The sequence below is a fragment of the Muntiacus reevesi genome, chromosome 18 (genome assembly GCF_963930625.1).
Source record: "Muntiacus reevesi chromosome 18, mMunRee1.1, whole genome shotgun sequence".
Classification (NCBI taxonomy): Eukaryota; Metazoa; Chordata; class Mammalia; order Artiodactyla; family Cervidae; genus Muntiacus; species Muntiacus reevesi.
This window is the reverse complement of record NC_089266.1, coordinates 17,782,582-17,802,586: the sequence shown is the minus strand read 5'-3', so window position 1 is coordinate 17,802,586 and position 20,005 is coordinate 17,782,582. Positions and strand designations below refer to the sequence as shown.

At 53.4% G+C, this 20,005-nt stretch overlaps 1 protein-coding gene across 2 annotated transcripts in view; it reads left to right on the top strand.

Moving 5' to 3' along the window:
• The window catches only part of NMT1 (N-myristoyltransferase 1), a 32,428-nt gene extending 13,708 nt beyond the window's left edge, over positions 1-18,720 (top strand). For both annotated transcript variants that reach the window (XM_065908781.1, XM_065908782.1), the window contains exons 4-12: positions 6,510-6,628; positions 7,201-7,292; positions 8,144-8,260; positions 9,041-9,211; positions 10,037-10,145; positions 12,769-12,939; positions 13,523-13,690; positions 14,660-14,797; positions 15,496-18,720. In XM_065908781.1, coding sequence (XP_065764853.1) covers positions 6,510-6,628; positions 7,201-7,292; positions 8,144-8,260; positions 9,041-9,211; positions 10,037-10,145; positions 12,769-12,939; positions 13,523-13,690; positions 14,660-14,797; positions 15,496-15,516 — 1,106 coding nt within the window. In that variant the 3' untranslated portion in view covers positions 15,517-18,720. The remainder of the gene's footprint in view (positions 1-6,509; positions 6,629-7,200; positions 7,293-8,143; positions 8,261-9,040; positions 9,212-10,036; positions 10,146-12,768; positions 12,940-13,522; positions 13,691-14,659; positions 14,798-15,495) is intronic.
• Positions 18,721-20,005: the final 1,285 nt, after the last annotated feature.

Here is a 20,005-nt window from a genome sequence, read left to right as displayed (position 1 = left end):
TGTTGTTCCTTGGTGGCCATTTTTAGAGGGTAATCTTTACAATGCAGTTCAGAAAAGACTGTTGTTCAGGGACTTTATCATTTCACAGTAGCCCATATGGAGAACAAACAATGGTCCTTTTAGCCCATCGTCATCCAGAATAAATGTGCAAAGAAAGACAGTGTCTAGGCACATGATGAGTGGGGACGTGTGCCCATGTATGTATTGTTTCACACTGAGTTTATAGAGAGACTGTCTTGTACATCTGGACAAGTGTTTAATCCGGAATGGGCCAGTCCGCCACCTCTTCCCTTTGTCCCTCAGACAGTGTGTGCTGTGCTGACTGCAAAGTAACTTGACATTTTGATTAACGGTTATGGTTTAACACCTGGACTACCGTATACAGGTTTGGTTGGCACCTCTTCAAAAAGCTATGATAAACTCTCAGATGGGTGGAACGGGCAGAAAATGAGAGCATTCCAGAAGGGACTGGTCGTAGCAGTTTAGAGATGCCTGCTGACACCCAGCCACAGCTCGCCTCCATGGTGACTGCAGAGGGCCTTATTGCCAGGAAGTTTCTGTAGTGGTTGCATCATGATTCTGAACCCATCGGTAGCCCAATTTCTGTTTTCTGTGTGACTGGGAAAGTACGTGTGTTTAAAAAAAAAAGAAAAGTATGTGTGAACCACAAACGTAGGTGACCTTCAGGCTGTCCGTGTTACCACTCCCCTCCAGAGACACAGTGAAAGCTGACTGTGTGTGGTGGGGAGGCACCGAGGGCAGAGCGGAAGGCTGGTGAGGGGAGGGGGCATCTGTGCCCTAGGAGAGTCGTCTACTCCAGAGCGTGCCCCTCGGAACAGCAGGGTGGGCGGGCATTGCTGAAGAGCCGGTAGACACGCAGACGCTCAGGCCCTAGGCCTGCAGAATCAGAACCTGCAGGGGGTTTGCGTCCACTTTGAGAAGTTCCGCTCTGGAGCACATGGTTCGTGGGCAGCTTAGTCACAGTCCAGAAACAGGCTGAAATGTGCCCCTACGGGGTGGAGAGCAAAGCCATGCCCGCGTGGTTATGGGTGGTGAACGGGCAGCAGGCACTGTTGTATTGAAGTCTATCAACTAGAACCCTGCCCTGACCCATCCCCTGGGTCATCCATGGTTCCCCTGGAACCATCCAGGTTCCAGGCCACTGGCTAAGCCCTCCAGCAAGGCGACGGGTCACATGGACATGAATCTGAGCAAACTCTGGGAGATAATGAAGAGCAGGGAAGCCTGACATGTTACAGTCCATGGGGTCACAAAGAGTCAGACACAACTGAGCGACTGAACAACAAATGCTGTTACTCCGGCATTACTAGTAACAGGTCCCAGTGACCACTCCCCCAGGAAGAATCAAGAGCTACATGCTCTGCCTCTGAGTGGATTACACAGAGACATTCAGAGGGAGCTGACATGTGTCTTTACTGGGTTGTTTTTTTTTTTTTTTTTTAATATTTATTATTTTTCTGTTTGACTAGTCTGGGTCTTAATTGCGGCATGTGAAATCTTTAGTTGCAGCTTTTGAACTCTCCTGAGTTGCCTCATGTGGGATCTTAATTCCCCAACCAAGGATCAAACCGGGGACCCCTGCATTGGGAGCGTGGAGTCTTAGCCACTGGACTAACAGGGAAACCTCCATCTTTGCTGTTTTCAGATGGAGTTTTGGTTTGATTTTATTTTTCATTAAGAATTTGCAAATGGGTGACTTCACTCCATTCTTCATAGACATGGCACCTGGTCAAGAGGCAGGTTAGGATAATGGAGTTCACTTCTCTTCTGCTTCAGCTCATTTGCTCTTTGTTGTTTGCCAAAGATTCTCCACCTGTAAATTAGAGGGTGCTCCAGTTTTATTCTCAGAAAGCTTATGAAAAAGTCACAGTACTCCTCACTGGGACCTGGATGATCTCGGAAAGGGGGAATGAGGCTCAGTTTTTTGGTTTTTGGTTTTTTTTTTTTACTATTTATTTATTTGGCTGCATTGGGTCTTGGCTGAGGCATACATGATTGCTGACCTTCGTGGTCGGATATGGGATCCAGCTCCCTAACCAGGGACTGAAGGCCGGCCCCCTACACGGGGAGTGTGAGTCCTAGCCATTGGACCGCCAGGGAGGTCCTGGCTCAGTTTTGTTTCCTCACCCCTGCCTGTGGCAGCGTGCAGTGTGGGACTCGTTGGCGAGTGTCTAACCAGTCTGCCTTTCAGGTCAGTCAAGTCCAAATAAAGGATTCCTCCTCTGTGTCTGAGTTAGCTGATAGAAAGTACCACAACACAGGCATTAGTTGGTCCTCATGGCTGAGGTGTCAGCCTAGTTCTGCTTCTGGGTGTCCTTTGGGTGATGTCGTTTATAGCTTCTTGCTTTCATTTTTTCCACTTAAATGAGGGCTAGTAATTGTGAATCTCAAGCATATCAAGTGTGCTGTGTTTGCTGCACTCCCTGACTTGTGGGGAGAGTTAGAATTAGATTGTATTCCACTCAAGAGACCTAGGGGCTTCCCTGATGGCTCAGATGGTAACGAATCTGGCTGTAATGCAAGAGACCCGGGTTTGATCCTTGGGTTGGAAAGATCCCCTGGAGAAGGTTATGGCTATGCACTCCTGTCTTCTTGCCTGGAGAATTCCATGGACAGAGAAGCTTGACAGGCCCCAGCCCATGGGGTCACAGAGGACTCGGACACGACTGAGCAACTAACACTTTCAAGAGACCCAGAATTCTTTAAAATCATCCTCCTAATTTCAAGTTTACAATCATCCTAAGTTCACCATTGAAAGGCTTCTAAACAGCCAGTGTTTTCAGCTGTATAACAGTTCTCTTGTGTGCCCAAATCAACTTCTCATCCCCTTTTTCAGACCGTGTCATTCTCCTTTTTAAAAGTTACCCCTTTTCCCACACTAATGGAAGGATGAGGAATCCTTTTTCTTGGCCTGACTTTAGTGGCTTGGAATCTGGCCACAGTTAGATTAGTTTAGAAAGTAACTCTACCAAAGAAAGGGAGAACGCGGACTTGGTCTTGGTTGCCCTGGGCCCTGAAAGAGAGGTTTCCTCACTCAGTCCTTCCCTTGTCCTGCTTGTTTGGCTTAAGGTCTCCCAGATCTCGCATTCTTTTCTCCCAAGTCCTTCACAGTTGCCCTGTGGTGCTTACTTTTGGATCTTGAGTATTAGAGGGCAGAGAGAGAGTTTAGGGGTAGAGTGTACTGAAAGGAAACGTTGAATGCCCAGGTTTGTCTTCCAAAGTTCCCAGTGTCCTCCACAGCCGGTTCATGGAGGCCCAGAGATAATTGGCTGCATTTCTGCCCCCTGAGAAGCAGCCCCTCACCTTCTTGGCCAGAGATGCTCCTGAGCCAGTAGAAGGTGGCGGGCAGGACCCCTGGGCCGCTCTCAGCATTGCCAGCACCCCAGACTGTGAGTCTGTTCTGAGTGGCTTCTGCTTTCTCAGTGTTTCCTCTCACTCTGCTTTGTCAGCTGTGTCTTGCAGATGGTAAATAGCCTTGAGGTAACCTATGAGAACCTGTTTGTCAACACACAGATCAAGACTTACTAGTTGAATAGTTTGTATACAAGTTTACTCAGTTGACAAGCACTTATTGAATGCTCTTTGTACAGTTCAGACCTCAGGATGTCACTGCTCCCTCCCATCCCCCTTAAAGACCCATTCAGGATGTCCCACAGCCCTCAGGATAAAGTCCAGCCTCTCGCAGCTTGCAGGGCCCTCCCCGATTGACCCTTGCTCTTCTCTTCAGCTTTGTCTCCTAGTTTCTTTCCCCTCCTTTAATCTCCAGGTCTTGACTCTGTTCTTCCCGCAGTATACCCACCACCCTCCCTGCCCCACCCAGTCTACCCCTGCCTAATTCCTAATTATCCTTGAAGTCACATCTTTTTTTTCTTTTTATGCAGGATCTTAGTTCCCTGACCAGGGATCGAACCTGTGCCCACTGCAGTGGAAGCACGGAATCTTAACCACTGGACCACCAGGAACATCCCTGAGGTCACATCTTTAGATGTTTCTTCCGAGAGGTCTTTCCTCCATCTCCTCCTCATCCCCCCATACTTCACTATTACAGACTTTCATTATGCTGAGTGGCAAATGCCCGCTTGCTTTGTTTCTTTGGACCCCATGATGACAAGGGCCTGCATCCATGTCATTCACCAACTCCTGCCCCCGAGCAGGCACCGTCTAGGATTCCGAGAACAGATGGTGAAGGTGCAAATGGCGGTACCTGGTGCAGGCAGGACCTGGTAGCCAGCCTGAACGAAATGATTTGGCCTTGAGACTATTGTCATCTGGTGGGGAGGATCACCTGTATATTCTCAGTGAGATCATCTTGGGGAAAAATGATAAAAGGGTTCTGAAGTTTAAAAAAAAGGGGGGTATAAACTCAAAACAAGATAGGGAAAATTGATTAGCACCTACTCAAGACTAGAGTAGGGATCAGTGGTATTTCCCAGGGGTCTGGCCCTTGGCTTGTTAGGCTCAAGAAATTATTCATGGCAAGGAAGTGAAAGTGGATTGACTTCTAGTCAATTAATTCACAAGGGCTACTTTATGAATTAACCAAAAAGCCAGTTTCTAAACAAGGGGGGGAAAATACAGCCTTTCTCCCAAGGAAACCTTCTCTTGAGAGCAGCTTATAAATAGGAGTCAACCAGAATCTTCCCTGCTGTGACCCCATTGTTGCCTGTTGTTTGCAGTCTTTGACCCTTAGCACATTGGTTACAACTTGTTTCTTGACTATTTCCCCAGAAGATGGTATGTCTTGTGAGGCCAGGGACCTTTTCCCAGCCCTGTCCTAGAGCATGATGTCCAACCGGTGTTCAGTGAATGTGCCAGGCGAGAGGTAGATGGTCAGTTCTAATGGTGGTGTCCTTGGCTCACGGCCAGATGCAGCCGTTTCCACTACACCTGCCCCACAGATCCATCCCTGGGAGGGTCCACAGTTGCCTGTTACACGTTAGAGTGGTGTGTTTGGGTCAGGAGTCTGACCATCAGCAAAAGCTTGAGCTGAATGACAAGAATGTGCAGAGCCCTGTGCTGGGAGCCATGGGCTCCGTGGGTCCTCTGTAAAGGCTCCTAATTTTTCTTTTAATTTTTGTTGTTTTCCCTTTTTTTGTTGTTTTTAATTGGAGAATAATTGCTTTACAATGTTGTGATGGTTTCTGCCATACAACAGCTCGAACCAGCCATTAGAACTGTATATATCCCCTCCCTCTTACGCCTCCCTCCCCCACCCCCATCCCACCTCTGCAGGTTGTCACAGAGCTCCGAGCAGGGCTCCCCGTGTTACACAGCGGCCTCCCACTAGCTAGCTGTCTGTTTTACACGTGGTAGTGTACATACGTCAGTGCTGCTTGCTCTCTTCAAAGTCTCCATTTTTTTTCAAAATTTTATTTATTTATTCCTGTGCTGAGTCTTCATTGCTACACGAGGGCTTTCTCTAGTTGCAGCGAGCCAGGGCTAGTCTCTAGGGGTGGTGCGCAGGCTTCTCATCGCAGCGGCTTCCCTTGTTGCAGAGCACGGGCTCTAGAGTGTGGGCTCAGTAGCTGTGGCGCACAGGCTTAATTGCTCCACAGCGTGTGGAATCTTCCCGGACCAGCCATGGGACACGTGTTCCCTGCATTGGCAGGTGAACTCTTAACCACTGGACCACCAGGGACGTCCTGAAGACTCCATTTTTAAAGTGTACTAAAGATTGTCTTCTTCTGAGTTGTGAACATGAATGAATACGCTCTGAACTGTAGAAACTACCAGGGCCAAATAATTCCAGGTTGAAATGATGTGGCTGATGTGTCCGAGTTCTGTCAGATAGGCTTGGTTTGGCTGGGGTTAGGAATTGGGGCTCTGTCTTCTCAGCATCCCCTGCACCCCATGTCTATCCTGGGTGGGGATGTCGTGTCAGGGGGTGACTTCCCAGCAGTGTGGTGTAGACTCAGTGATTCAGCCCAGAGGCACTCACAGGGCTCTGTAAACACCATGGGCCCGGGTTGGCAGCTGCAGTTAACTGGCCTCTGTCGGTGAAGGCCCAGGCTGGCAGGGCCCAGAGAGAGCCCAGCGCCTGGACACCCTTGTCCAGCTCAGGAATGGGCCCGGTACATTGTCACTACTGTTGACGCAAAAGCTGCCTTGTTGCAACTCCTTATAAATCCATCCAGGTCTATGGGCCTGGGCCAGAGCCATGACAACACTCTATACTAGCTGGGAGGCAGGAAGCCAAGTTAGTCAAGATACATGTTTGTCATTTAGTAACCGAAGGGAGATTTAAAAGAAGGTCCAAGACACCCACCACCTTGGCTCCCAGGATTATTCTGAAGTTTGGCCACGAATTGGCCCTCAGTTAGGGGCCAAGGGTAGCCAGAGAGACGGTCTGCCATTGCCAAGAAGAGAGTGTTCTCCGGATGGAGGGCTCCTGGGGACAGGAGGAATTTGCTGAGGTCAGTTTTTGAGCTGAGTCCCTTCCCTCCCCAAGAAAGCCAAGGGTGAAGCTCATGGCTGTGCTCTACTTGCAGGAGAAGTTGTGAACACGCACGGACCCGTGGAGCCTGACAAAGACAACATCCGCCAGGAGCCCTACACGCTACCCCAGGGCTTCACCTGGGACGCCTTGGACCTGGGGGACCGTGGTGTGGTGAGTAGGCCTGGGCTGACCACCAGCGTGGACGGGGCGCCACGTTCACTGAGAGCCCAGCTAAGATGGCTTCTCCTCGGGCCTTCCTCAAGGACTCTTCTAAGAAGAACCGAGCCAAGCAGGGCTAGCAGATCCCTCCCATCCGTTGCCTCTGGGATCTGCCCACAACTCTGCCTGAATAGCACACAGCGTCTCTGGCGCGTTGAGAGTTAACCCCTGCAGCTAGCTCCCCAAGACGGATACCTTTTCTTCATGCTTTCATTTTCCTTGTTCATCCGCTCATTCAGTCCCTTGTCTTACCAATGGAGTGGTCTCTTGCTTGGATGACATTCTTGGCCTGCCACACTTCCTGTGTTTAAGTCTGCCCCTCTACTCCTGGTGACTCAGTTTCCTCTTAAGCACTAGATTGCTTGTTCCAAGAGCCCCTGCTGTGCCCGGATGAAAAGGATTTGTGGGATTAAATAGAGTTTTCGGTAGTTTGCCTTGTCCCAAACAGCTTGGAGCCCCAGGGCATTGGCGTTGGTCCCCCCCCTGGCAGAATACTTCTAAGGCGGCCCCTCTTCTCTCTGCAGCTGAAAGAACTCTACACTCTCTTGAATGAGAACTATGTGGAAGATGATGACAACATGTTCCGATTTGATTATTCTCCAGAATTTCTTTTGTGGTGAGTTGTAAGGACTTTCCTACGGCTCTGAGTCCACAGAGCAGAAAAACAAGGCGCCAGATTGCTCATCCCTCCTAAGTGCCAACCTTTTAATGGCAAATCGGTGTGTAATTTTTGAGACTTGTTTCCAGTGGAGCTCAGAATTGAAACCTTATTTAAGGCACAGTGACTGGGTGAGAAATTCCTTTATGGAATTGGTACCGAGAAGAAAAAATCGTCTGTTGTATAATGACTTTAGGGAAGAAGGGAAGGAGGGATGAGTCCTGCCAAGATTTAAAAGAATAGAGGATCATTTTCATCCTATTTCCTGAGCATGCTCGGTTGTATGAAAATGGCCTTGCCTGGCTGAGCAAGGTCCCCTTCCCGGCCTCGTTTAATATCCAGGGAGGTAGGGCATGAGGCTGGCAAAGAGGGGACCTGCCTGAAGGGGGAGGGAAAGGAAGACCGCCCGAGTGCAGGGTGGGGAGGAGATGGAGCCCAGAGCTCCAGAGGCTTCTCAGCCAGCTCCTGACCACGGGACCCACTGAATTCGGAACCAAGGAGGCTGGGGCTCCGGCTCAGGCTGTCAGAGTGAGTGAGCACAGAGAAACTGGATCAGTATGAAGTCTTCAGTGTGACAACCCTGGGTTGGGTAAATAGGCCAAGTGGACTGAGAGGCAAAAAAGGGCTGTGACTTGGTCCCACTGGTGTCCAGGAGGGTTTGGCCTGAAAGCGGATTTCAGAGAATTGAGCTGTTCCCTCCCCAGGGAGGTGGTAGCATGAGGCTAGAGCCAGACTCAGTGGTGGGGCCAGACAGTCTGCCCAGCCCGCTGGCAGCAGCCCCGTGCCCACAGCTCCTGTCTCTCTTCCAGGGCTCTCCGGCCGCCTGGCTGGCTCCCCCAGTGGCACTGTGGGGTTCGAGTGGTCTCGAGTCGGAAACTGGTTGGGTTCATCAGTGCCATCCCGGCAAACATCCACATCTACGACACGTAAGCACCAGCGCCACCCCCACCCCATGTCCCCACTGTCCTGCTTGGTCTTGGAAGGTGGGGGAAAAACATATACATACCTTCCTTAGAAGCAGGAGGGTAGTTCCCCTGAAGGGAGGGAACTTGGGTCCTGGGAATAGAAATTCATAATAGGAACTGCCTATCTTGCTCTAAATTGTTGCTGAGGCTCTCGTCTGTGACCTGGGCTGGAAGGGGGCCACCCTGAGGGCCGACCCACTCCCTGACCAGCTCCGTGTTGGCTCTTGTGCCAGTCACGCGTTGCCACGCTCAAACCACTCAGACGTGGGCTGGTGTGACTCACATCCACCGTCGCGGGGCCTTCCAGCTCTGCTCTTCGTGTCTTTGGAAATGTCAAAACCATCTATCTACCGCAGCCTTCTGGACTTGGGGGAGTCAGAACCACTGAAATCATAGAATAGCCCTTGACTTCTGTGGGGTTCCTAATGGCTGAAGATGGGGCTCCCTCAGCCTGCTCTACAGGCTTCACCAGGAAGATGCTGGTGGTGCCTTAAATAAAGGCGTTTGCTTGTCCCACTTACCTTTGGAAGTAGAGTCTATGTTGAGGAGAGAGCGGGCTCCTTGCCTGGTGCAGCAGAGCAGGGCAACGGGAAGGCATTCCAGTCCTGGCTGCTGAGCGCAGGTGGGGCCAGAACACGAACCTGTGCTGAGGGCCCCGCTCCCTACACGGGGCTCCCATGCTTGAAGGCATGGCCTCGCCTGTTAAAAGCCTCGACCGTGGGTTTTCTCCTGACTCTGCAGAGAGAAGAAGATGGTAGAGATCAACTTCCTGTGTGTCCACAAGAAGCTGCGCTCCAAGAGAGTGGCTCCAGTCCTGATCCGTGAGATAACCCGGCGGGTTCACCTGGAGGGCATCTTCCAAGCTGTTTACACTGCCGGGGTGGTGTTACCAAAGCCTGTCGGCACCTGCAGGTGAAAACCTCTTCTTGGAAAGGTTCTCGAAATGGTGGCGTGCCCACTCTAGTTGGGGAGCTTGTGTCACCGTGAGTCACAGCTCAGCCTCTCAGCTCAGTGCATGGCCGAGAGCACGCGCTGCTCTGGTGTCTGAAAAGGTGGGTGGTGGTGCCCACAGGAGCCAGGTGGGACACGCGGGGAGTGAGGGGAGCCTAGGAACGACGGCCTGCACAGTGCGTACCCTGTCCAAAGGGGTCAGGCTTTCTTAGCTCCCTCTGATTCCTGCCATGTGGAAATGGCAGGGGGTGAGTCTGCTGGGGTTTTGTTTTAAAGGATGAGCCCAAATCTGGTTCTTTATGGTAAATGGCCTATAGTTTTAAATGATTGGCTCAGTTCTGAATATTATGTGGGCCAAAGAGAGCACGTCTCATCTCTGTGTGAACCAAGCAAAACCTCTGCCTTCGAAAGTTCTTTGGAACAATTGAGTACACTCTGCCTTAAGAACTTCTAAAGTGAAAACATCAGTTAGGTGCCAAAGAAGAGGGAGGCAGAGGCTGGATGTTCAGAGAACCTCAGGTCTTTTCCACTGACTTGATTCCCCGAGTGAAGACTACTGTCTCAAGACAACTGCTGGTACGGAGGAGGGACTTGTGAACTTGAGAACGAAATGGGAAGAGCTGTGACCGCTCTGCAGTCACTGTGGCGGGGTGGTAGAGCTCCGGGGTGAGGCCGGCTCAAGTGGGGCCTGGCGGCTCTCTCACGCCACCTGCCGGCCGCCTGGAGAGGTCCTCTTAGTGTGACCTGCCACGGCCCTCTGAGGACAGGAGGTCTGTGTCCCCGCAGGTACTGGCATCGGTCCCTAAATCCCCGGAAGCTGATTGAAGTCAAGTTCTCCCACTTGAGCAGAAATATGACCATGCAGCGCACCATGAAGCTCTACCGACTGCCAGAGGCCAGTGGGGCCCCGGGTTCTGGGCAGGAGCCGGAGGGAGGGGGGGAGGCCGGGAGAGCCTGGCAGGGCCTGGGGCAGGAGCAGGGGGCTCTCTTACCAGAAAAGCAGCCCAGCTCACAGTTTCCGGATTCCTAGCCTTTCCCTTTCTGTCCTTCTCTTATCTGTAGCGAGGGTTTTATTTTAGTTGGACTTTCTGTTTTCCTGAGCCTGCACCTGGACTCGCTCAGAGAACACCTAGTCTGTGATCTCAGCCTAAGGGAAGCACAGTGGAGAGAGAAATCCACTTGCTGTACTGCAGCCCATCCCAGGACCAGTGTGAACGAGCCACAGGGTGTCTGTTGCTCCCTCAGCCGAGTCAGGTGGAGGGTGGGTGACTGAGCCTGTGAGCGGAGCTGAGATTTCCAGGCTCTGTCCTCTTGCCCACATTTTGCTGCTGAAGGACTGGGTAGCTTCAGTGAGCTGGTTTTCAACTCTAGGCCTTGGTTTGCCTGGTTTGCCAGTGAGATAGATGCTCCTGGGTCTAAAGTCCTTTCTGTTCCTTCAGAGCCCCTCCAGGCAGGGTCAGCACAGTCAGTGGGTGCCTGCTGACCTGAGGCTGACCCACCCCTGGCCAGGGGTCATCGGTGTCTAGTTCGGAGGGTCTGCTGCAGCACAGTTAGGCACTGCCCAAGAAAGCAGACTAGGGAGCCACGATGAGTGTCCCCTCCTTTCCATTTTCATGATAGACTGGTCCCGCCTGCTAGGCAGACAGGGTTCTTTTCAGTGGTGTTGCAGCCAGGAGAATGTCTCTGGATCTCTGCCTGTGGGGAAGAACCCCAGCAGGGCTACTTTTTCAGTCCAGGATTTGAGGTGTCACTGTGAGAGGTGCCATATAGAAATAAGGTCAGTGAGTGTTCCCCAGCGACATCAGGTTTAGCAAGGAATTTTAACAGCTGGAGTTTCTGGAGCTGCAGTTTTAAAAGCAATTCCTGTTCCCCTGAAACTAACACAACTTTGTTATTCAACTGTACTCCAGTATAAGTTTAAAAATAAAGCAGGTCTTACACTGGGAAGCAGTTGTGTCAGGCAGGGGCTGAGGTATATAAACCTGTTGTTATTTAGTCACAAAGTTGTGTCCCAACTCTTTTCTGACTCCATGGATTATAGCGTGCCTGGCTCCTCTGTCCATGAGATTTCCCAGGCAAGAATATTGGAGTGGGTTGCCATTTTCTTCTCCAGGGGTCAGCATTGAACCCTGTCTCCTGCATTGGCAGGCGGATTCTTTACCACTGAGCCACCAGGGAAGCCCCATATAAAGCTGCTCCACCCTATTTTCAGATTTGGCTGACCTCACCTCAGACGGTAAAGAATATGCCTGCAATGCAGGAGACCCAGTTTCCTTCCCTGGGTCGGGAAGATCCCCTGGAGAAAGGAATGGCTATCCACTCAGTATTCTTGCTTGGAAAATGGGCAGAAGAGGCTGGCAGGCTACAGTACATGGGGTTGCAGAGTTGGACACTATTGAGTGACTAACACTTTCATTTTTTTCACCTTTGTGTATTAAACCCTTGGGGTTGTTCCCTCAGCCACAGTATTTATTCTCGAGCATCACGTGGCTTCTTTTCCACTGAAGCATTTTCTAAGGAGAAGCAGCTCCTTAGAGTGGGATTCTGGCAGGAGATTAAGTCCTGCGAATTTAATGCTTTTTTTCTGAATTTAACTGGCATCCTTGTCCTGCTAGGGGTGCTACTGGTACAACAGTGTCCTAGTAGACACCCCTAAGTGGTCATCCAGTGTAGACTCTGCTGGGCCCCCAGGGTTCCATGGTGCCTGTGGCTGGGTGCCTGTCTGTGAAGTGCTCTAAGTCAGTAGGAGATGGAGCAGTGCAGAAAGAGATGAGCTGCAGTTGACTGGGAGAAGGTTGTGAGGCTCGAAGGTGGGGAGCTAAGAAAGCCTTTGGGAAGCCCAGGAGCAGCTCTGGGCTGAACCCACCTCGGCACATCCATGCGTTGGCCAGGGCTTCTCCATCACGGCACCGTTGACACTTTGGGTCGGGTAATTGTTGGTCAAGGAGACCGCCCTGTATGTTGCAGAATGTTTACCAGCATCCCTGGTTTCTCCATGCCAGTAGCCACCCTCCCCCTAGTGTGACAACCAAAAACATCTCCAAATATGGTCAGAGGTCCCCAGGGAGGCAAAATCGCTCCTGTTGAGTGCTCCTGGGCTAGAGAGACAGCCGATCACAGCTGCAGCAGCCACTGGTTCCGAGGGTGGCTGGGCTTGGGCTCTGTGCTGGGGCGTTTGGAGCAGGCAGGGCTGTGATGGGCTGTGTTTTCTTAGGAACCCAGCCTGGGCCATGTGGATAAGAGATTGATGCAACAGCCTTAGCCAAGGATGGCAGGCTTAACCAGCAGGGAGAGGGCCAGATTCACTGTGAGGGCGGGACTTGTGCTTGCGGACGTGGACGGGGTGAGAGGGAGCTGCCTAAGATGATCGAGGAGGCTCTCTTGAGGGCCTGCAGGGATAGACTCGGGTCAGGGTAGGAAGGGAGACAGCATGAGGTTTTCGGTTCGTGTAGGACTTGAAAGGGAGCCAGGGCGCTCATGGTCAGCACGTCTCATGCTCTCTGGTTTCTTTCTTCCAGACTCCCAAGACAGCTGGGCTGCGACCAATGGAAAAAAAGGACATTCCAGTAGTGCACCAGCTCCTCAGCCGGTACCTGAAGCAGTTCCACCTCACGCCTGTCATGAGCCAGGAGGAGGTGGAACACTGGTTCTACCCCCAGGAGAATATCATCGACACTTTTGTGGTGGAGGTGAGTGGGGACGCGTGTTCTGGGCCTTTGTCCCGTGGACAGGGAGGCGTTCTCCCTCAGTGACGGGTACCCCCAGCCTCGGTAACCAAAGAGCAGTTAACTGGAGGGTTGGCACCCTAGACTTCCCGGACCACCTCTGCTTGGTCTGCACTAAAGGCAGGAAGTTATAGCTTGCATTTGCTAAAAAGAGCTCTTCGGGACCTGGCGTGAGCCCTTCATCTGTCCTTCCCCGCTGGTGACCCTGAGCAGAGAGAGCTGAGCCCCGCTTGGTCGGGTGAGCTCTGCTTGGTCTGGAGCTGTGGACGTTGGAGGGGCCATGAGCTGTGAGCAGGCCCTGGAGCTGCAGGCAGGGAAGGAGTGCGGCAGAGTCAGCCCCGGCCCAGCGTGGGTTTTCCTCCCAGCTCTGTCCTCAGGTTCCCTCTTGATGTGCTTTCTCTCTGCGTATCCTGTTTCAGTTTCCACCCATTCATCTGGAGGGGCAGAGCTGCCCGAGGGTGGCGGAGGGCAATGGGAACACTGTGTTCCCAGGCTGCACGGTCCCTGTGCTGGTGTGACCCTGCGTTCTTCATTGTCTTCCCATCAGAATGCACACGGGGAGGTGACCGATTTCCTGAGCTTTTATACACTTCCGTCCACCATCATGAACCACCCGACCCACAAGAGTCTGAAGGCTGCTTACTCTTTCTACAATGTTCACACTCAGACCCCTCTCCTAGACCTCATGAGCGACGCCCTCGTTCTCGCCAAAATGGTGAGGAGCCGACCAGAGGGGTGGGGCGGTGCTGAGCACAGCTCGCAGTAGCTGCTTCTGGGCGGGGAGCTTCAAGGCCTCCTTGCCCTCCTACTTCACTCTGGGAGCAGCCCAGCAGTTTCCAGCCAGCAGCTCAAAAACTAGGAGGGAGCAAGGAGTGTCCACACCAGGTGAAGACATTGAACTCCTGATTTATTTCAATGAGTTTTATTCTCATGGGAGGTGCTGCCAAGGATCATGAATAGCCAGGCCTGCACGGGGAGGTGAGGGGTTCTCCTTACGACCTCCCCGGCGTGGGAATGGGGAGATTGGTGGTGTCTGTTGTGGTGAGTCAGAGCCGCTGGCTGGAGAGCATGGCGGGGAGGGGCCCCGGTTTCTCTTTCACCTGAGAGGTCACCCGGCAGCCCTGCCCCATGGGGTCTACCTGCTCTTGGCCTGGCCCACTGTGCGCCGCCCACCAGTGACCATCCAGTCCCTGATCGGGTCTGTCACAGCCTCAGAGAAGCATGTCACATGTCATAAAGTCCCTCGGTGCACCAAGGCCTGGGACTTGGGGTGTCAGGCGGTGAGGGAGCAGTGAGGCTTGTGGGAGTCACCTTCTCTCAGGAAAAGGTTCAGGGCTTGGTCTCCAGAGAGGACTGTGGAAGTTACAAGCATGTGTCAGGGAAGTGTAGCAAGAAGTAGTGGGAGCGGCAGCCTGGACCCCGGGTGCACACATGTGTCCTCTGGGGGACGCTGCGGAGAGGCCAGGTAGGGTGACACTGGTGTGTCACGAGAACTGCCACTGGAGAGCAGGGCGCTGCCTGGAGTCTGGGTGTCCACAGAAGCAGCAGGCGCCTCTGAAGGCGGATCGCTGCCCTGGCCGCCTGCCTGCGGGGTGGTTCTGATACGACTGAAGAAAGAGGGCAGGAAGGTGAGGCGGTGTCCACCCGTCCTCACCTGTCCTTGTTTCTCCCTGCTGTCCCACAGAAAGGGTTTGACGTGTTCAATGCACTGGATCTCATGGAGAACAAAACCTTCCTGGAGAAGCTCAAGTTCGGCATTGGGGATGGCAACCTACAGTATTACCTGTACAATTGGAAGTGCCCCAGCATGGGGGCGGAGAAGGTATGCACGTTCTGGGCAGCGCCCCCACCGCGCTCCCACGGCGGGCCCACGGCGGGGCTGGCCTGGGTCAGGTGTTGGCATCTGTAATAGAAGCAGGGCCTCGGGTCTGGGATCCAGCCTCAGTCTGGGCCCTGGAAGAGTCCCCTCCCTCTGGTGGCCACGCGAGCAGGGGCAGTGTCCCCTTTGAGCAGCAGGCATGAGGGTGGCAGAGGGCACAGGCCCTTGAGCCACACGGAAGTGGGAAGGTTGTTTCCAGCCTCTCCTCCCAGCAGGTGAGCGGCCTCATCCAGTGGGACAGGGCTTTGGGACTGTCCCAGGACACTGGCCAGTCACATGCCCGTGGTCTGCCAGGAAGGGAGAGTCTGACTCGAGGGGCTGCCGCCCTCGCCCCAGCATGGCCCTTCCTCCACCAGCTCCAGAGGGCAGCTCAGGGCCAGGGGAGTCCGACACTTAGAGGGTACCCGAGGGATGGGCTGGAGTGCGGCCTGGTGCCCACTCCTCAGGGTGCCGCAGATAAAGGCTCTGATGTCTGAAGCCTCAGGTGGAGGTCGGGTGAGCCCGGGGCTCACCGGGGTCTGCTCCGTCAGCGCAGTGGTGCCCTGCAGACTCTGTCACCGGACCTTCAGGACTGGATGGGGAGTGGGGGAGTCCAGACAGCTGTTCCCTCAACTCTGCCTCTCCCCTCTTGGCTCTCCTAGGTTGGGCTGGTGTTACAGTAACCAATTGCCAGTGAGATTCTGGATAAAGCCACTGAGAATTACCAGGAAATGGAGCCCCACCACTTGTTGGTCCAATTTTCACGAACGTGAGAATCCCTGGCAAGGGGAGAGGAACTGAACCGGCTTTACAGACCGCCACTGAACTTGATGATTGCATTGCAATGGCGTAGGCTGCGAGATGTCATCTCTGGCCATGTCTGGTCTCTCTGTTTTCCAATTAATCACATCGTTATGCAGCCACGATCAAGGGAATGTAACTGCTGAAAACTAGCTCGTGATTGGCATACTATGGAGTTAACGGGTGAATAATAAAAGTATATATATATATTATATATATATATATAAATATTTTAAATATGTTTCATGTTCCAAATGTACAAGGATGTTTGGTCTCTAATGAAAAACTGAATCCAGATCATTCCTCAAAATTCGACTCTTAAGGCCAGTGCCCGACAAACACATATCGGTACAATTGAATTGTTTCCTTCTGAAAGCAGGCATGGACTTTTCTCAGGGGAGCAGGAGAAAGAGGATGTGGGAGGCTTACCCAGTCCCCCTTCTGAATCAGCTGGGTTGATTGGCTTGGTGATGGCAGCGTCGGGTGGAGGGGCTGTGCAGGGCTTTGGGGAGGGCTCAGCACTCTCTGGGAAGAGAAGGTGGAGTCCTGGCTGGGGCAGACCCGACTCCAAGGTGCTCCTGCAGGGACCGAACTTTTTCTGCGTCCTGAACCTGCGCAGCAGGGGTGACCTGTGAAAGCGCGTTTCATGAATCCAGTTCCCTCTTCTCGTCCTCTTGGCCTGCTCCCTGTAGGAAGTCATCCTGCCAACAACTGACTTTTACATCCAGGCTCTAGCCAACTGTTGCCAATCTTATATGACAGGGATAAGTCCTGTGAGATTGTTTTTCCACTGCCTGGGGTGACTGGCAGTATGAAGGGGACCTTTGACCTCCTTGTATAGCATCTGGGACCTTGTGGAGACTATGTCAGTGCAGGCCCTGCCTAGCTCATCTTAGAGCAAAGAACCAGGACCCTGATGCCCCCAGGATTGGTTGGGCAAGGATGGCGTGGGGCTGATACCCAGACCTCAGCCTCCAGCCCATTAGCCATCTCTGCTCCTTTCCAAGACATAAAGCCTGCAGGTCATGGCAGGGAGTGGTGGTGAGATGCCAGTCTGCATTTGGCAACAGACATGATTTCCTGTTGCCATTGTTGGAGTCTGATTTCCACTGATGATGTGTTGTGGATTTTTGTGGTGGTGATGGTGACTGATGCTTCCCATGGCCCTCCAAATAATGGAGGCTCCAGTCACATGACTGTCACGTAGACATTCCTCCGTTGTGCTCAGCCAAGTGGTTTGGGGAGGGTTGGGCTATGAATTGTCAGCAGCAGCAACTCACATCCAGACTTGTATGTAACTTTTGCTCTAGGAGGAGGTCAGTGGGTGGATGGTGTGACGTGCAGGGTGGGGGGTTTCCTGGCTGCTTTTACCTCTACTTGTAGAGGGAAGGAAGCCTTAGCTAGCAGGCCAGGCTCAGCCCAGCTGTGGGAACTGAAACCGTGTTCTGCAGGCCAGGAGGTCTATGTTACAGGCTGTGGGCTCTGGTGAGGTTTGCTAGAGACTGATTCTACAGAGTGCCCAGAGCTGGAGGGGATCGCGTGCTTAATTGGGATGGGGCAGTGCTGCCCCTGCCCAAGCAGGGTTGCTGGCCAGGCTTTCTGCAGACGGAGCCCCCAGCTCCACTGGTCACACTTTGATCAGAGGCCTCTAGGGGGCCTCCTTTTTCCCCGTTGTCCCTGTGCTGCAAACTGTAGGCCCCCATCGTGGCTGACCTTTGACTCCAAGATACCCAGACCAAAGAAGCTGCTGTTCTCAGCAAGATGTGCACTGCATTCCACAGACAGCGGGAGTCGGAGAGGCAGGGGCTTGCCCACACAGCCTCACAGACATCAGACACATGGCATCCCACGGCCCAGAGCAGCCCACCCTGTGCGTGCTTCTAAAGACGTCAGAGAACAAAGTTCCCAACTCTCCCACTTCAGGCAGGACTGGAACTTGGACAGGCTTCCTATCACAGGCTTGCTTAGCTCTGGGCCAGGTCCCGGCCTGAGCCGCCTCTGAAATTTGGGGTGCCTGACGGCCCCAGGAGTGAGCTTTACCTTGGTGACTGAAGTCATGGGATGGAAACTGTGAGGCCGTGCCCGCTCTGGAAGAAACTGATCGCCTGGGGAGGTCCCAGTGTCTCCCTTCGAAACCCTGCAATCTCTCCTTGGACTCTGCTGTGCCCGCTGTAGGGACCCTGCCCGCCTTCAGCACCACCCACAGGTCTGCAGGAGTCGGCTCGGTGGCTGCTCTTAGTCTCCTTTTTGCCCAGGCACTCCCTGGGTTCTTCACTCGACCCATTCCAGGACTTCTGATCAGAGAGCTCAGAGAGAACCATTGCTTGGGGTTTGGGGCCTTGGAGGATAGTGGAGCCATGACTGGCTTAAGCCAAACAAAGGGAAGACCCCAGGGCCTCCAAGGTCATCAGCTGGGACTTGCCTCGGGCCGCCACTCATAGTGGGCCTCGGGGGTGTGGCCTCGCCCTCTGCCTCCAGTGGTGGGCTTTCAGACTCTGTTCCTGATGTTTACCTCCGGCCTTTGGAATGACCCCGCAGCACGGCCTCCTCTCTCCATATGAAGAGAGCTGGGGAGAAAGGAGGCCTCAGCTCTGGACTGAGGTCTGCACAGCGCTCGCGTCCCCCACGCACGCCTACTTCTGAAGATGCTGCTGTCTTGTTTGAAGGCCAGCCCACATCAAGCCACTGCAACACCTAGGTTTATGAAAAATTTCAGGCCTTGCTTGCAACTCCATTCTAACTGCTGTCACCCACTTGCTGGCTCACTGAAGCCCAGGGTGGGTGTCCCAGTGCTCTTGAATTCTTTGCCCAAAGATGACCAGCATTTAACCAACTGAATGGATGGCCCAAAGGCCTGGATAGCTTCACAGCTGCAGCCTGGGAGGGTGGCTGCTGGGCGGGGGTGGGGCGGGGCGTATCTCTGGCCAGGGCCTTTCCACCCCCGGCTGCCTTCTTCAGGCCTGGCCATCTGCTCTGGAACCAGAGGAGACCCAGGGCCTCGGGTTATTACTGTCAGGGGAAGGCAGGCCTGCAAACAGACTGTCCCTAGGGAGGCTGTGGGGGAAGATTTCGTTTACTTCAGTTCAGTTCAAAAACACTGATTGACTGCCAGCCGGGCACCCGCATCCGGGAACGGGGAAGGGGAGGCTTCACCTTTGTGTCTTGGCTTTGCTCCGGGCTGTGGGAGGGGCATCCATTTCCGGGGCTGGGGAAGAATACCAAATGCATTGTTGTTCTGCTTGGTACATCTCACTTGTTTCTAATAAAGGAAGCAGCTGAACACACCCTCCTGCCCTCTTGGTATTCCTCTGGTCAGCAGGTGGCAGTGGAACCCCAGAGTCCCCAGTCTGGGCCAGAGCCCTCTAGCCTTGCAACGAAGGCCCTCGTGACCAGAGATGCTTCTGAATACTTTCCTTTGGCAAGACTACCCTTTGAGGGCCAGCTTGGCTCTTTTTCCCCTAACCTCTCCCACCCTCCAGCAAGGAGCCGGTACTGACTCGGGTTTACTCTGTGTAAGAGGAGCAGCTAGGCTCTGGGCCAGCACCCAGGGCCTCGGCAGAGCCGCCCCCTCAGTCCGGGTCAGCGTGACTCCTCTGACAGAGGGCACGGGCACCACCCCTCCCACTGTCCAGATGTCACACCTCCCTTTGCGGGGCAGGAGCCAGGTAGTTCTTTTGAGTCACCTAGGGTGTTTTAATTACTATTTTCCTGACACACAGCATGTGGGATCTTAGTTCCCAGACTAGGGATCTAACCCGAACCCCCTGCATTGGAAACGCAGAGTCCTAACCACTGGACCGCCACAGAAGTCCCCTCCAGGGGTGCTTAACACTGCAAGCTGTCAGGTCCCACTGAACCCAGAAAATTTCCCGGGAAGGGCCTGAGGAACCATGTCTAAACTCCTCCCCGTCCCGACCCCTGTTCTCTTCCTGTGGACCTTTTCATTCATTCCCCCTGCCCATGGCTGGTGCCTCCAAGCCCCTTTCCAGGGAACCTGGGCCCTGAGCAGCAGCCTGAGAGGTCCTGCCCCTGGGATCATCCCTGAAGCCTTTCCCTGACCCTCCCAGACCTACAGTTTATGTCTCTCCCCCAGCCAGGACCAGCTCACTCCAGGCCTTCAGGGCTGGGGAAAAAAAAACAGCCCTGCGGGTGCTGTCCACCCAGTGGTCTTCAGAATTACCAGCTGTGTTTCTTCTTTGCCTTCACCTCCCATAATCAGTTCCTGTGAACTTTGTTGCCTTAAAGACTTCCCAGCTTTGGGACTTTACTAGCCATAAACCCTTGCTGCATCCTCTTGCTGCATCAAACCAGAGATGAGAAGCAGGATGGGGGACTCAGTCTGGTGGCCAGGGTTCACCTAACACAGGAACC